Source organism: Coturnix japonica, chromosome 11 (genome assembly GCF_001577835.2).
Source record: "Coturnix japonica isolate 7356 chromosome 11, Coturnix japonica 2.1, whole genome shotgun sequence".
Classification (NCBI taxonomy): domain Eukaryota; kingdom Metazoa; phylum Chordata; class Aves; order Galliformes; family Phasianidae; genus Coturnix; species Coturnix japonica.
In genome coordinates, this window is record NC_029526.1 from 12,365,929 (window position 1) to 12,382,821 (window position 16,893).

A 16,893-nucleotide genomic window follows, 5' to 3' on the forward strand; every position below is an offset into this window, starting at 1 on the left:
AAAATTGATGCTTTCTTCATCAGCTGATTCCTTTTGCTAAGTATACATCTAAGTAGCAACCTTGAATCACCAGTTAGGAAGGGAGAGGGCTGAGAAAGAGTTGGAATCCCCCATAAATTTGTAAACACAATCATGTTTTGGACAAGGGCTTTCTTGTGTGTAAGTCTGGGCTGCAAAAATACAGGTAAGAGTATGTGTTAGGTGTTATAAATGTTGGTATTTATTATCTGGGAGCTTCTCCCTTTCAACATTAGTATTGGAGAGGATTGTTTCTTCATGTCAGGAACTGTCCATTGCTTATAAATAAGGGCATACTCTATTGTTTTGCTTTGTTTTTAATTAAAAAAGCTGGCTTTTGCCCCAGGGAGCTGGTTAGCTGGAGCAGCTCATGCTCCTGCAAAGCAGAGCTAATCAGAGGGAAGCTGCAGGGTGCTGTGCGTCAGTCACTGCACTGGCACTGCACAGCCCTGCCCGTCAGCTTCCAAGGGTTTCTGCTTTTGCTCTTTTTTACCTCATTGCTGGAAATCTGACTCAGTTTTGCTCCTGTCTCTGCATAAGGCACAAGTTTGCCAGGCAGCAGAACAACCCAGCAACAAAGACAGGACAGGTAAGTTGGGCAGCTCCAACATTGCTCCCTTCTCTGTCCAGCCAGGCTTGCACAGAGCTGACAAAGGGGAAGAAGGCTCAAAAGTTGCTGACTTCTGCAGTGTAAAGGGGTACCTGATGCACTGCTGTTGCTTAAAGCCTTGTCCTTAAAGCAACACTTAACCACTGTCTTGCATCAGGTTGACATGGGGGTCCCGGTCTTCTCTGTGGGGTTTCTGGAGGCCCTGCAGTGCTCACTGATTGCTCTTATTCTCTGGTATTGCCTCAGGAAAATTAACTTTTTTACCTCCTGGAGAATACTGGGTCATGCCCACTTTGATCCCCTGCAGAGAGTGACAGATGAAATCTTTGTGGACTTAACACAGGTACATTGGTGCTGTGGGAACCTCGACTCTCTTCCCCCAGGCATTTAGGGTAGGATGAGAAAATAAAGCCAGGAATAAGCATCATCCCTCTTCACAGCAATTGGGAGGGTCACAGGGGCATGAGCCTTCCTGTTTTCCTTCAGAGCTTAGGATGGCTTTGACTTGTCTGGAGGAGCTCCCAGCACCAGGACCCCGCTGCCATCAGTCAGCTCTGCTACCTGCAGCCCCAGCAGAAGTGGGAGTGGGCTGCATTCTGCAAGGCATTGCCTGTGTCCCTGCCAAGCACTGTTTCCCTGATAACCTGCAGGTATCAGTGCAAATCATTTTGTGCTCTTCATGAATACATCTCCCACGTGGAGAGTTGTAAGAAGTGCAGCATCCCAGCTGCTCTAGAAGAACAGAGAGAAGCTGCAGATACGTTAGATGCGTTATTTATAATAAGGATGTCTGTACTTTCACTGAAATGCCTGACCTGTGGGCTGGCTGGGCAATGAGCTAATAACCAAATACTACTTACAAAGGCTGGGGGGGAAGCTGGCTGACTGGTATCTTTCTGCTACTGTCACCGTGTGGCCTGAAGGACGTGTCAGATTTGTGATGTTTTCCAGAGGCCACTAGGAGAAAACATTCATTTTATTGTTAGCACAGGAGAGAGATAAGCGAAGTGTTTTTCTTTTCTGCCTGTTTGCTTTGGCAGATCATTTTTCTGTATCTTTGCTGCAGTTTTTTTTTTCCTTCTGGTGTCTGCATTTCAAAAAAGGAAAAATTTCCCACTGTTCAAAAAGAAAACAAAAAGAAGAAGAAAGAAACCGAGAGTCCTGTGACTGGTCAAGTGCCTCACTGGTCTGATAAAAGCAAACTGTCCCCAGGGAGGTGGTTGAGTCACCATCCCTGGATGTGTTTTAAAACCTTTTGGATGTGGTGCTCAGGGCCATGATTTAGCAGAGGGCTGATAGTTAGGGTAGGATGGTGGGGTTTTGCTTGGACTCGATGATCTTTAATGTCCTTTCCAACCTGAGCGATTCTATGATTCTCAGTGGTGCCATTGTGTTCCTGGGCCACTGTAGACAGGAAGCAATGAAACTGAGTGTTTTGTCCAGTGCCAACTTATTGCTGTTAGGTTTAAGGATTTATAATTCTCCAGGATTTAATTCTTGACTAAACATAAAGAATCTTGACTAAACTTAACAGCTGAGCTGGAAGTTATTCCTTCATGGCTGAAAGCTGTGTCTCAAATCCTACTTATTCCAAGGCAAAGGAGATGCACAGAATCTTGTGCTAAAAACCTTCAGCTGAGACCCAGCCTGCACAGCCCCATAGAAAAATATGCAGTCGAAAGACAGTAGTCAAGATTTTCCTTGCTCTTTCTCATCAAACAGGTTAGCTCAGAACCTGAATTGGCAATGAACATTCAAAGCATTTCAGTGGGGCACTGCAGGAAAAGGAGCAGCTTGGATTCCTGACCCCAGCCTTTTCTGCCAAGCAGTGCCTAGGTTAATACAAGAGTGCAGATCCAGCCCTTTTGGCTCATCCTCACCTTGTGGGCAGAACGAGGATTGCTCCATCTGAGGATCAGATGGAAAATACTGTTGCATACTGGGCTGTAAAAATTAATGCTGTAATTAAGTCTGATTGCCAAATGATGTTGGACTCCTGTGTCAGGGGTGTGTTTATGCAGTGTGGCACTGATTGAAGCACTGCTTTGGGAGTCTCAGCCCCATCTTTCCCATAGGCACGCAACGACAAATTTACACAAGGAATTGTCTTCAAGTTCCTGAGCAATCAATCTGCAGCTGCACACCTACACACAGTGGCTGTGTGCACAGTGCTGCTCTAACCAATTCTCACAGTTCACATATTAAACGTTAGCCCCGTTTCAATATTATCTTGCTTGCAGCACATTCCCTGGAATTGTAGGTTAACTTAATAAAGCATACATAATACGATTCATATGAGATTTTTGATCTGCATTTTGTTCAACATGACAGCAACGAATAAAGTTATTACACAATGTTCTGTTTGCTAATCATCAAGCAAAACAGGATAATAAAAGGATAATTATTACAAGCTTCCTTCCTTATTCCCATTAAGACAGTAAATTCAGCTCAAACTGGAATCTCATAGGAGTTTCACCACTGAATTTGATAGGGACCACATCAAGCTGATTGGTCCTCTAAATGAACCCAGTATTAAAAATTCAGGGAGTAATATTAATTCCATGCCACAGCTTATTAAAAATGATTCTTTTTTTAATCCTTACTTAGTTCTCCATATTAAAATACACTGTGTGCATTGCCCAAACCAATTGTCTTTCTTGAGAACATGGTGCTGTTTTATACCGGTTTTATGGAGCCTCTGGAGCAAGTAAAGAAAGGGCAAAATGAAAAATCCCTGCACAGAGAATGCAGCTGCTCCTCTGCACTTACAGCTGTGCTGCTCCTCATGTTTTACAGCCCCTGCTGTACCAAAGTCTGCACACAAAGGCTGCCCAAATTCTTGCAGTGAGTGCCAGGTTGTATAAGTACAGGCTGGATATGTAAAACAAGTGTATTGCCTGGCAGCTGTTTGTTTCCTGGTCACATTGGATACCTTGTAAAGAGAGACCATTCACTGCTTGCAACCTGGGGAGCATCTCCTCCGTGCTGCACTGCATGGAGCCAAGATCCTCATGCTCATAAAGTCCCAAGTCATTAAGGCTATGCAGCAACATGTAGCACTGCTCAAACCTGTCAGCCCATATCTGGAAGCAGCTTTGCCATTTCAGCAGGCACCAATAGAACTGGCTTACTTCTGCCCTTAGACAAGCTTTTATATTTCCAGCTCTGGTGACATAGCACCAGTTTACTGCTGTATGGGGAGATGATCCCCTAATTATCTAATAATCTGGCAGAGAGCAAAGGCTGCTGGCCTTACTCAGGCAAAGCTTTGTAGCCTTTAGAGAGGATTTAACTCCCAGGGACAGAGAGCAAGGGGAAGGCTTAGTAGGTCATGTTAGCTGCAGGTCTGGGGTCAGTGGGGATCCCAACCTGTCAAGGAGGGCTCTGAGAACTGCAGAGTCCTGTGGCTGGTGAGGTATGAAGTGTGTGCATGGCAGTAAATATCAGATCAGGCAATCCTGATCACATTCATTCCCCCAAGAAATGAGGTGGTAACAGCCATGCACTATCTGGAGATTCAAAGATCTTCAGAAGATTAATCAGGCGGTTTAATCAGGCAGATGTCCGTACAACTTGGGAAATCGTATCACCTTGTTAGATGAAGTTGATTTAGTCTATGCATAAGCTGTAGCATTATTTAAGGAAACAGCATTACCAAAGCCAGTACAAACAGCCTCCTGTTCCCTTTGAAAACCCTGTTATAAGAATATGTTTGGTCTGAGAGATGCCTGTTTCAACTGCTCACCCTGCAGTAATGAAGCCTCAAGAAAATGCATAACGGATTTGGGATCCTCACCCTCTGCTGTGTAACCCCAGGGGAAAGCCATGCAATGCAATGGATTTATCCTGAGCATCAAGCAGAGAGGGAACTTCATCTTTTCTGTTTCATTTGGATGGAAAAGCAATACAAAATCAGACCCGTCCTAACAATTCCTAGGGTACTTAAGACATCTGCTGGAAATGGAATAAACTGCAGTAAGAATTCATGTGGCAATAACTAATGGAAGAATTAAAAATCCTGTGATGTTTACATCGATGCAGTGTCTAAATTGCTTGGCAAATGCCAGAACGATTTCCATTTGAAACGATCATGTGAAAATATTAGAATTAATGTGCATAGTGAGTTGTAGCTGGGCTGGCTTTAGTATTTGTCCTGCCAGGCAGGGCCAGCTCCACTTTCCACTGCTTGACTTGTCTGTAGACAAGCAGACATCAGCCCAACATTTGCTTTCAGTTCATTTAGATGCTATTTTTCTTTCCTGATCAGGCAGATTAAAAATTCCTTTAACTTTTAAAAGAAAAATGTTTTACTTGGACCACATCACACATTTTCCAACCCTGGGGCCTGGTGCATGAGCTGATCATGCCTATGCATGGGGGTAGTGCTGCCTCCAGCACATGTAAAGCAGGGTCAGCTGTTTGCAGATCCTGTGACAGCACTGGGCTGCAGTGCTGCGGTTTGGCTCCATGCCACAGGCCAGGCTGGCAGCCCCCAGCTGAAGCCTCTTGTAAGCAGTCAGGGGAGCAGCAGCATTCAACAGGGGCCTCAGTGGTCATACAGATATAGCTGAGTGGGATCTCAAGCTCCTGTGTTGCCAAAGCAAGGAGTCAGCCCTTGAGCAGAGCATTTGAGTCCTCTGTGAAGCGCAGTCACCAAAGCGAGACATGATCACACTCTTGAGAAGGTCTGTTTTTCCATCTGCTATAGGAAAATCCTACAAACATCTACACAAGCCAGAATGCAATCCTTCCTCTGGACAGCCCTACTGGCAATAAGCAAAGCCACACTGTTAGTAACCTGCTATGAACCTGTGAATGTGCATTTCAGACTGTCTTGTGAGCTTCACAGGGGCTAAATTAAGGCTTTGTCCAAATTGCGTTGTTTGGCATATATAAGGATGTGCAGACCTATTGACACCATGTTAATGTGAAGCTGTAAAACTTCATAGCAAGGAGACTGTGGTGATCAAAACTAAAAAGTTAAGAGGAGAAAATAAGCTCTCAGGATGTTTTTAGTTCATTTCCTGAAAGGCAAATAGGTAGCACACATTGCAGGAGAAAAATTAGCACAACAGGTATTTGAGGTTTACAAAAGAGAAACAGACAGATTCTCACATCCTCCCTGAGGGCTAAACAAGCTGTGCTGCCGCCAGCAATTCCCAGCATGGAAATCTTGCCAGGTCCACAGGAACAGCATTTCAAAAGACCCCATTCAACAGTTTTATTTGCACCTGGATTGCAAGGAAACCAAAGCTTTAAATTTTCTCCTAAATTCCCTTATCTTTAGAGATGACATGGAGTCACTTGGTTGTGAAGAAGTCGTTTCTGGTTTGTGGGGGATGGCATTTTGCTTTTTGCACGTTTTTCATGGCCATCAAAACATGTAACCCTAGATGAGAAGCCATTTCCTTGGGGTTTTTCCTGTCCAAAGACAGAGGCAGTGGCAATCAACAAAATGCTCAGTACTGCTTATTATTGCCAGAAGTGCTGATTTAAAACAAGACTTGGCAACACTAGAAGAAGGCAACTTTATCAGTGCTCAGCAGCATTGGGTAGGTAACCAGAGAGCGCAATTGCCTTCCTAGCACTGGTTTATGTAGATCCGGTGAATCTCTTCTGAATTCTGAATCTCTTCTGAACAAGATCAACAATACTTTTTCAGATTTACAACCCATAATTTGTATTCACTGCCACTGCAAGAGAATGAAAGTAATACAATGATGCGGTTTGGTCGCATATAAGATAATGATATTTACTTTAGATATATATGATAGACAGAAGTTACTGTGCTGCCTCTCATATACAATTTACTGTCCCCTGCTTGCTATGGTTCAGCTTTGAGATGAACCTGTTTTAGCAATAAACTGGTAACTTCCTTTAATTTTAACAGACATAGCAAAACTCTTACAGAGAGTAAATTTCCTTTTAAAAAGCAAATTCTTATGACAGGGAAAACATGGAACCGACTGTACAAACCCAAAATATCATTAAGAATTTTCACAGAACCTCACATTCCATAAGGTTAGCCCTTCCCTTTTCCAAATACACAGCTTACTTGTACAAATTTCCCCCAAATAACCTTGGTGTTGGGATGTCAGCCATAAACCTGCCTCATACTTGGTTGGACTGAGACAAAATCCTTAAGAAAGAGTTTTTAAGACTGAAAAGGCCAAAGAAATCAAGCACACTGTATTTTTCCAAGCATGACATAATCCACAGCTAGCAGAATTTGCAAAATCTCTTACATTTAATAGAAACAAATGATAATCAACCCATGGATCCCATATGCTACCCAAATCATTCATAAAAACTGATGCCTGGGAGGCAGTCAACCTCTTTCAGCTAGACTGGCTCTTAGGTTTACCCCACTTGAAATTCCTGAGTCTGGCAACAGCTCTGATCTGTTCTTATTTCCTGTTTATACTCTGAGTAGAACAGGAAAATAATCACCCATGTACAAGCTTCTTTCCCAAATCTTACATTGAGCTGAGATTTCTGTAACTGTAATGCTGCAGAAACAGTAGCTCAGATTTCAGTAGCAGATACAGCCCTTCAGTTTCCCACTTGGTCCAACAGACCATGATGCAATCAACTCTGAAACCTGAAGGGAACCATAGACCTCAGTAGATTGGAGACATTTAAATAGCCATTTGTGCGTGGTTGTTTTTCGAGATACCACTGTACCTTTCTTTAAAGATATTTTTGCAAGTATTTCCTTGTAGCTCCACTACTCCAGGCGACAACAAAGGACATGATCACCTTGCATAGATCCTATTCCTCATAACAGGAAATTACTGCTGCAGTCAGACTATTTCAGGATCTCAGCTGAGTATCCAGTCCACGTCTCACACTGACTTTTCATACTCTGTGCCCAGTTGCATGTTCTTTCCACAAGCTCAACGATGGCTGAGAATGGAGAGGAAAAACAGCTGTACAAAGAGTTTTTCTAAGCCAGTTTACAGGAGCATATAAAGGTGGAACTGTCTCTGAGGGGAACAGACTTTTTACCTTGAAGAGACTCTGTGGAGAAACTGAAATGAACTTTTCACCAAAGGTTGCTTAAGCTTTGAATGGTTCAGTTGTCTGAAAGCAAATGGAATGAGGCACGGAAGCAGAAGCCAGAAAACCACCCAGGTGCCTGTGCAGCACAGCAGCTCTGGATTCTGCAAAATGTTTCTTTTCAAACCAAACAATTCAAGAGAAATTGCAGCTTTGTCATTATGCAGAAGTTCTACTATACTGGTGTGAATAAAATGTACAAGTATATCCTAGTCTGGACACAGCTATAAAAGCATGAGTACTTATATTTGGATAGCACATTCTCATACAGAAAGAGAACTAATTTGTCCCAAGAAAAATTACTTTCATACATATATAACTTTGTTCACTCTCTGGGCTGCATGATATTACTCTAACTATGCTTGCAAATGACAAAATACAGCTCTAAATGACACTGTTATGCCAGTTTCAAGACCATACACAGAGCATGTATTTACTCTGGTAGGGCTCTAGGCCTCCAATATGGTTCCATTTTCTGCTTCCTCACACTAGCACTGGGAGTTTAAATATTCTAAGCAACATATTTTGCAACGTACTGTTCTCTGACTCTTTTGCTCACACACTGCATGCAAGAAGTTAAACTTGCTTAGTTGCTGTTGATTATGCATAAGTGTGAAACCTATTTCTCAGGTACTCAAAACAAATTCTAGATGAACAATCCCCTGTTCCCTTGTGGGTTTTCACAGCAGATGCAGGGACAGCTTTGTGATTCGGGTTTTAGGAGTAAAGTCCAACAGAGCAACTTGCATAATGGTAAAATGTCCAAAAAACTCTACTGAACAAATTGGGTGAAGCTTTCAAAACAAACTTCAGACTGTTCTTTCAACACTTTTCCTGAAGTTTCCCTACACAATGTACTTCAATACATTGAAGCAGAACTACTGAAAACAAGCTTTAGCAAATCACTGAACACTTTATAAAGTTTTATAAACATTTTATAAAGTATTAGTTCATGATTAATAGAGGTGTACCAGCTATAGAGAATCCAATTTGTTGTTTGGGGATATCTGAAACAGCTGGTGTTGGTGTGTTTTACATTATGTGAGCTGAAGTGATTTTAGACTCCATGTGGTTAGAAAAAAGCCAGTATGCATTCATGTAGTAAAACAGCATGCCTCTAAATCTCAGCTTTCTTTTAATAAGGTAATAAACCTCTTGCTGTTACAGTTCTAGAAGAAGAATACTGATAATATGAGTATAATGTAACCAAGGCAGAGGGCAAAGAGGGGTCTGGAATCATAGCTTCAGAGTGGCATAAACTTCTGCCTGCACCCATTGCCCAGCGATGACTTCAGCATCAACATTTTAAAGAAGCCCTCTGGTTGAAAATCACATTTATCCACTAAAGTGAGTGAGAGATGATATTGCTTATAGCAATCCCAATATAAAGGGATTCACAGAAAACTCAGTCTCAAGGCAAATTAAAGAGCTCCAAATGCAGACACCTCTCCGCAGTCTAGATAGCACTGTCCTGCTTCCAGTATCTTGTACTTTACTATGAGCAGAATCTCTTCCCCTGGCAGAGAAAATTGGGAAATTTTATAAGAGGGTCAAAATGTTTTATTCCCCTAACTAGACCCTTCTGATAGCACATAATGCTCTTATTCAGAAGCACAGTAATATCCAGTAGGTATTTATGAACTCTTAATACAACAATAAATGAACATCTGACAATGTGATCTTATTGTATATGTACTTTGTGTGTGTGTGTGGCTGCCATGTTTACTAAGGGGCGTTTCAATGTAAATAAGATCATGACCACTGTCCGTAGTTAACCAGCATGGAACAGAACCGTGCTACCCTTTCCTGAGGCTGGCATAAACAAGGCATTTTTGAGCATCCATCTCCTTTTACATACCTTTATGCTTCAAAGATAAAGCGTTATCTCTGAAGAAATGGCATTCATTCGCAGCAATTGGAGCACTGTTCAGTGCCCTTAAAAGCAACCTGTCTCAGTTGAACCCAAAAAAGAAACAGGAATTTCAGATGAGATGTGAGAACAAGGGGGCACCTTATGCTGCAGCCAGCTGAAGTATTAAACACATTTCGTAAGCAAGGAGTACAGCCAACCCTATCACTACACTTTTATAAAACTGACCTCAGTCAGTCCTGCCTGCGATGTGTCTGTGTGAGTTGCTCTCACAGCTGCTGAAGAGAATCTCTTGAAGATTTTTGTAAAGTTCTTGAAAGGAGAGATGGCACAAACTGGATTTATGATTTTTCTCCTCATAAGCATATTACTGCTGGATCAGACCATCAGCCAGGCTTCCAAATTCAAAGCTAGGAAGCACAGCAAACGTAGAGTGAAAGGTACTGGGTTTTAAATGGGAGGAGGGATAGAGGTTTATAGACCATGCACGTTTACTATGTACTGAACATCGTGTAAGTAAGAAAGTAGCCCTATTCAAATGTTTATTAACAAACGATAGTCAAGTCTATATTATGCCTGTCTTTGAAATATTTTATGTGAGTTAGTGAAGCCAAGAATAATGTGCTGGAATTAGTTATAGGAATAAAACTGCATTGCAGTTTAAAAATGTCTTGCTCTGTTACGTTCATCTCTGTTGACAGCCAGCGTTACTTATGATACAAAGGTAAAGATGAATAGAAATTCATGTACACATGATGGAGAAGAATAGAATGAGACATTAAATCTTCAAGGGGTATTGTTCAGGTTTTTGTCTGTTTCCTAATTGTAACAGAACGTCTGGGTAACATTTGTGGGATACTACTTGTATGAAAGATATGGTGAGACTGAAAGTGAAATCAATAATAAAGAATTTCCAGAAAAAAAAAAAAAAAAGGATTCAGTTCCCAGGGCAAAGATTACAGAGCAAATACAGAACTACTGGCTGTTTGGAATGCTCTCTGTATTTAATTTAAAGGCTTATTTCTAATAAAAGTGTGCATGATGGAGGTTACACTAATGGCAAATATTTAAGCTCCTTGTCAGTAAAAAAAAAATGGAGCCTTGATAAAGTCACCGTACAACACAGTTATACTGCTTTGGAGCTATATATTCTTATTTATATTATTCTTATATATTCTTATTTTTCCCCTTGAATCTTTTCAGTTCTTAGCTTGATGTCCTAAGGATATGCTGCTCGTACCCTTGTGCTGCCAGCACATTTTTCTGTCGGCTTTCCACTGATAACTTCTGCATTTGAAACAGTTTGTCAAAATATTGGGTGTCCTCAGGACAAATTACCCAAAATTATGAAATTCAGGATGTGGGTGCAAAAAAAAAAGATCTGCCTAAGTGTGCCACTAGAAAAAATTTGTACCAGGAGCTCATCTGTTCTGCTTTTTGCCTCTTTCAAAGCAGAGAAGGGTCATGGGGAGATTACTGGGAACTAGGAATCACAGGGAAGAACATGGACTGGGAGTCCTGCCATGGGAACATAAAGGACAGCTGAGGTCAATCTTCCCTGATTAGGGAATATAGAGAAGGGTCAAGCTTTCTAGGGTGGAGCTGGAGGATTAGGTGATGTAACACAGATCTGTAGGAACTGTGGCTTTGTTAGTTCTGCTGCTTGTGAAAGAGCCTATTTATTCTACATGCTCATTACTGTGGCTTCTGGAAGGTCTGCTTACCACTGCAATCAAACTGTAAGCTTGTGCAATGGAATCCTGTCTGCTATCTGTATGATTGTGGTGAGCCATTATAATGTTTCAGAGGGAAAATATGCAAAAGAGAACATGAAAATGGAATTGTTAGGTGCAGTTTAGCATCTTTTCTTGTCTCATTGTTTTACTGGTACTTTTGTCAGTGTCACAAAATGGTGTCATTAGATGAATGTTGGGTGATTCAGGTCACCAATGGGGAGGAAGGCTCCTCCTGGGGAGGGGAGATGGCAGCTCAGCAAGCCTATCTGCATGCATTTAGACATTAAACTTAGATTATATCAGCTATCCTTCACTGTGTTAAAACAAGAGCTGTGTAAAATTTATGTGTTCATAGAACCTTCTGCCTTGCTATTGTTTTTATGATATATATGTACACATACACCCCACACTACAGCATACAGGTTCAAATGCAAACAGGCACATTTAGCTGTAAACTAGAGATGAGCAACTAGAATACTGATGCTTTAAAATGGCAAAATACATCTTGGCAATGCAGAGACCTGACAGTTGTTAAAATAATTAAAAAAAAAAAAAAACAACAACAAAAACTTTTTGCATGCATATCTGCTCATTTCTCTATATTTCTTTTATTAAAGAAAAAGATGACCTCAAGACCCAGATTGACAAGTTGTGGAGAGAAGTAAATGCTCTCAAAGAAATGCAAGCACTTCAATCAGGTAAAGTAGCTTACACTGGTCAGTGGCCTCCAAAAGCTACCACTGCCTTCTCTCTCTCATACTCCCCAGTCTCACTCATCTTTTTAAGAGTGATTGTAAAGGTCAGTGTAAAGGCAGAGAACATCCAAAAACAAGATAAGCTTAAAGGACGGAGTCATCTTTAAATGATGGCAATTGCAACATTCAGATGTGAATATTATTTTAAAACCTCTGAGTAGTATTCACTGTGAATTCAGAAATATCATGTATCAACATGCAGTCCTTTAAGTATTTCAATAGTTAGATGGAAAATTCCAAGCAAAATAAGAAGGATAAATACACACACACCTACTAGACAGTTCTGCTTTTTCACAGCTGTTGACACAAAACCTGACATTTAAACACATTCAAGAGGACTCTACAGAGGAAGTGACATCATTCACTTGAAACAGAACATATTTTGCTTGGGAATGGTAATATGTGGGTTTATGTTGTTTTGTATCCTGGGTTGTATAGAGCTTTTTGAGGTACACTAAATATTTTTCTTTTAAACTTCTCATAAGAGGACTATAGAAATTTCTTAAAGAGGAAACCTTTGGTAGGCAAGTAACTCTTGTCTAAAAGTAGTTCTTGCATCGCTTCCAGAAAGAGCTTGAGAGTCAGTAAGCAGTGGCTCAGAAATGAAACCAGAGGCAGGAGATTTTCTATCATCAAAACTTATTTTGAGTTCTCCTCTAAATTCAGAACCCACACTGATCAAATGGATTCCAAATTTGGCTTAAAGAGACCTATTGCCCCTCCAGCTCTGACTGCATTCATTAATGACTTTATGATAGTTCAAAAAGTAGTTTATAGACGCTTTCAAGATATACTGCAATCTGATTCCTTCTTTTTCTTTTTGAATTTCCCAGTTCTCCTTTGTACATACTGTGAAATGTTGCCATATGCCATTTAGCAGCATGAACTTTCTCCCTAAAGGGGAATAGTCTCCATCATTACTGCAGAGTTGCTGAAGTAGATAATGTCCCTCTGATTTTCCCATGAATATAAAGAATTAAAGAAAAAGAAGTTAAAGAATTCAAAATTTAGCAAATGCGTTAATTACTTTTCCTTGACCATTGTCTAGCTTAGCACTTGGAAAGAATGAAGTTTGAAGGATAAGTCCTAATACAAAAAGATATTGAAAATGCAGCTAGGGAATGCAGTGACTATTAGAACTGGAAATACTAAAGAACTGAGGCACATAGGATATGGTACAGAGTGGATTTCCATATCCTGCCGATCAGATACATAATTACATTTGATTTGGTTTATTTATTTATTTATTTTACTAGAACAGATGACAGGAATTAGAAACAGACTATAGAAAACATCAGGACAGAAGATGTTCATACTGTTTTCATTGCTTTTCTAATTTAAGTTTAAGATGAGTTTAAGCAATAAATGAAATGGACTGGAAGCAGGAAGATGCAAGATTCCAAAAATAAGTATTTTAGTAGTTTATTCAAGCCCCTTGCTACCTTTCTCAACTTAGAAGTAAAACTCTTTTGAGGTGGCCTCTGTTCTTGTAAGCACTTTTCTTGAGAGAGGCAGTTTTTCATATATGTGCATTAGGAGAGCTGGAAAGGGAAGCCTGAAGACTGACTTCCACAAGCCTGCCTGCGCAGACCTTGGGCTGGAAGAACCCTGCAATGCAATTCCAGTTGCAGAGCAGATGCCAAATTCATGTTTTAGTGCACTTCTATTTTACATCAAGACTTCCCTGTCTTGATATGTTCCAGTAGAACTAAATCCAAACACATTTTAAATACAAATGCTTATGTTACTTGGTTCAGATTGTCATGCAAGCTCAGTATGTTTTTCATAAAGTTTTTATAGATTTAAGTCACTTTACTTCATTTGAGTTTGAAGGGACACACTTTGGTGGAAAGACCAGATATTAAGAACTAAAGAGGTGAATGCCCACTTTACTGCAGGTGGGAATATACTTTTATCAATCCGTCAGAGAGAGATTTGCATTATGATTTTCAAATCATTATTTTTCTGGCAAGCAGAACATATTTAAAATAGCATTTCTAACATTTTCGTGCTATGAAATAGGCCTAGCTAATGGGTAACACTTTACTCTGGAACTTGAATATGATAAATATTAAAAGACCTTTAGATCTTCCTTTTTAGTATAAAGCCAAGTAAAGATTTTCAAATGACTAACTCACATCTGCCTACAGTATGAACATTCATACCTACCCATTCCACCAGTTTTCAGAGATAAAATAAGGTAAGGCATGTGGAAAGAGGACTATTTACAAAAACAAGTGAGAAGATGTTGACAACAGGCCTGAGCTGTATTTTATTGTTCAGAAGTAGCCAAATTAAATTTTAAAAACCCAAACTCAAAATATTTTTTTTCCACAGTACTTTATGGTGTTAAGATCACAACTTTATCTATCCTTTCTCCTTAAGTGACTTCTGCAGTAGCCCTAAGAGCATGCTAAGCTTTTGGCCAGCTCATACACCCCAAGGACCCAGCAGTGTGCCTGTGAACCATCTAGACTTCCCAAAGGCATGCTAGCATGTTGGCTGCATACAAGGTACTACAAAAATGGGAGTAGCAGGGAAGTCTGCATTTGATGCTACTGCTCCTGATTCCAGACCCACTCTTCAGGTGCAAGAGCTTTTCACTTGTTGAGTGACCTGATTAACCACCAAGATACCTTTAGAAAATCCTCGTTTTAGGAAACATCATTTAAAGCTCAAGCTTTTACTGAACTTGCAAACTAATATCTATTCACAGTCTGTCTTCGAGGGACAAAGGCCCATAAGAAGTGCTACCTCATATCAGAAGGCACCAAGCATTTTCATGAAGCTAATGAAGACTGCATAGCCAAGGGAGGGACACTGGCTATCCCAAGGAATAGTGATGAAACGAACGCTCTCCGAGACTATGGCAAGAACAGCATGCCTGGAGGGTCTGAGTTCTGGCTAGGTGTCAATGACATGGTAAATGAAGGGAAGTTTGTTGATGTTAATGGCATGGCTCTACAGTACTTCAATTGGGATCGTGCCCAGCCGAATGGGGGGAAGCGCGAAAATTGTGTGTTCTTTTCAACACAAGGCAAGTGGGTGGATGAGGTCTGCCGTACGGCCAAAAGATATATTTGTGAATTTCTGATCCCATAGTTCCATATAAAAGTGATCATGACTATATTTTGGGTTATTAACATGCCATTTTTTTCTTGTTAGTAGCCCCTCCCACTTAGACAGTGGTGAGTTACAAGTATCCATCTCTTGCATTATACTCAGTCTTTCCTGAAACAGAATTTTTCTTCGTTAATTTATTTTCTATTCAGATGCTTACGATGTTTTATGTAGTGAGTGCTCTCATCATGTACAGGAATACATGCTATATTTTAATCTATATTGCATCATATTTTGCCATATGCTTCCAGCCTGGTGTTCAGGTTACTGGGGTTCACCTTTGTTTCTGCATTTTGTATCTCCATGGTATTATTGCTTGATCTCAGATCTCTAGTGAATATATTGAAAGTATACAAAAAGATTGCTGTATGGAGACATATTCTATCAGAAGATGTAGTGCTCCTCTTTGTTCCAGAGTTTAAGGAGGACACTGGGGTTTATCCTGGGAAAATGGCCATTCTCCTTACAGAGCTTAACAGGATGGATTTGTGACCAAGACTTTTAACTATGGGATAGGAAGGACAAAAACAAAAATCTGATGATAATTTTTAAAGCACACAGGGTTAAATAAGACACACTGCTACAAAATGGGGAAAGTGGTTATTCTAAATATCAGGTTGAAGCATGGTTGCTTCTAAATGTCTCAATTATGGTTAAATATTAGATGTCACCTGGAACATTCCTGTAGAAGAAACCAACCTGGAACTAAATTGTACTGTTAGTATGTAATCCCTTAGAAAGATGTGCAAATGCCTCTCCTGCAGGATCAGAATGAGGCTTTATAATTCAGGCATGAATGAAGAGGAAGGGTCCCCATTCAGGAAAAACGTATCCCCTCAATCACCTCTCTCCATATTGAGGGTAACATGCCTTGCTGGTACAGATGAGTGGGGCCAAACCATCACTCACTGGGCCACATGCAGATTTTCTTATTTGATACCCAGCATTTGAGCTAGCTATTTTTTGCTGTTCTTAACATCACAGTACATATTTGCCTTCATGTTATAAACTGCAGTTTCTCTGTCATATAAGGGAATTTCAGTAAATGATTTAAAGATACTGTTGCTTGGAGGCTAATTTCTACTTTTTCTCTTTTAATTGTGCAGGATTTTCTTAAATTGCACAATAAATTTGCAACTACTGGTATTTAAATGTAATAGTGTTTTTGAGAGTTTTAGCGTCCATGCAAACGCCATTACTTCCAAGTTCTTTCCTGAGTATTCAAAAGAACTTTGAGTGTACTATACCACATCTTTACTGTACATACATGCCACAAGACCAAATTTGGGTCCCTGCTTGCTGGAGTACCATTTAAGATGCAAGCTCTCTGTGCACTCCTGAAATATGTATTGCAGTTAACACAGTGTCCCAGCACATACACCAAATTCTGAGTTGTCTTACTTGGCTCCCAAGTCAAATACCCAGTCTCTTTCAGTTAGTTTGTGAAATCCTCTGAGGTCTCCTGGTGAAGTTTTCACTGCAAGTTCCAGCTCCGAGTTCTTCATCTCTGCATCAAATTGAGCAACAGGATGCAGCTGCAACTTTTAGGTACACGACTGCAAATCAACTCCGGAAAAAGCTGCAACACTCCCACCCAGTGGTACAGCAGCAGAACGCAGAACACAACAAGTTGGATGCGCCGCTTATATGGTATTTATTGTAGAAAACACTGCTTTCATTCCCTTCCGGTTATTTTCTAATAATGTTCGCAAGAAAATAGGAAAT

The 16,893-nt window shown here is 40.5% G+C and overlaps 1 protein-coding gene across 1 annotated transcript; it reads left to right on the forward strand.

The window, feature by feature from the left end:
• Positions 1-9,794: 9,794 nt before the first annotated feature.
• CLEC3A (C-type lectin domain family 3 member A) lies at positions 9,795-16,597 on the forward strand. Its single transcript, XM_015874185.2, has 3 exons — positions 9,795-9,997; positions 11,911-11,991; positions 14,765-16,597. The coding sequence occupies exons 1-3, from the start codon at positions 9,883-9,885 to the stop codon at positions 15,148-15,150; spliced, it is 582 nt and encodes a 193-aa protein (XP_015729671.1). The 5' UTR covers positions 9,795-9,882; the 3' UTR covers positions 15,151-16,597.
• The last annotated feature ends 296 nt before the right edge of the window (positions 16,598-16,893 follow it).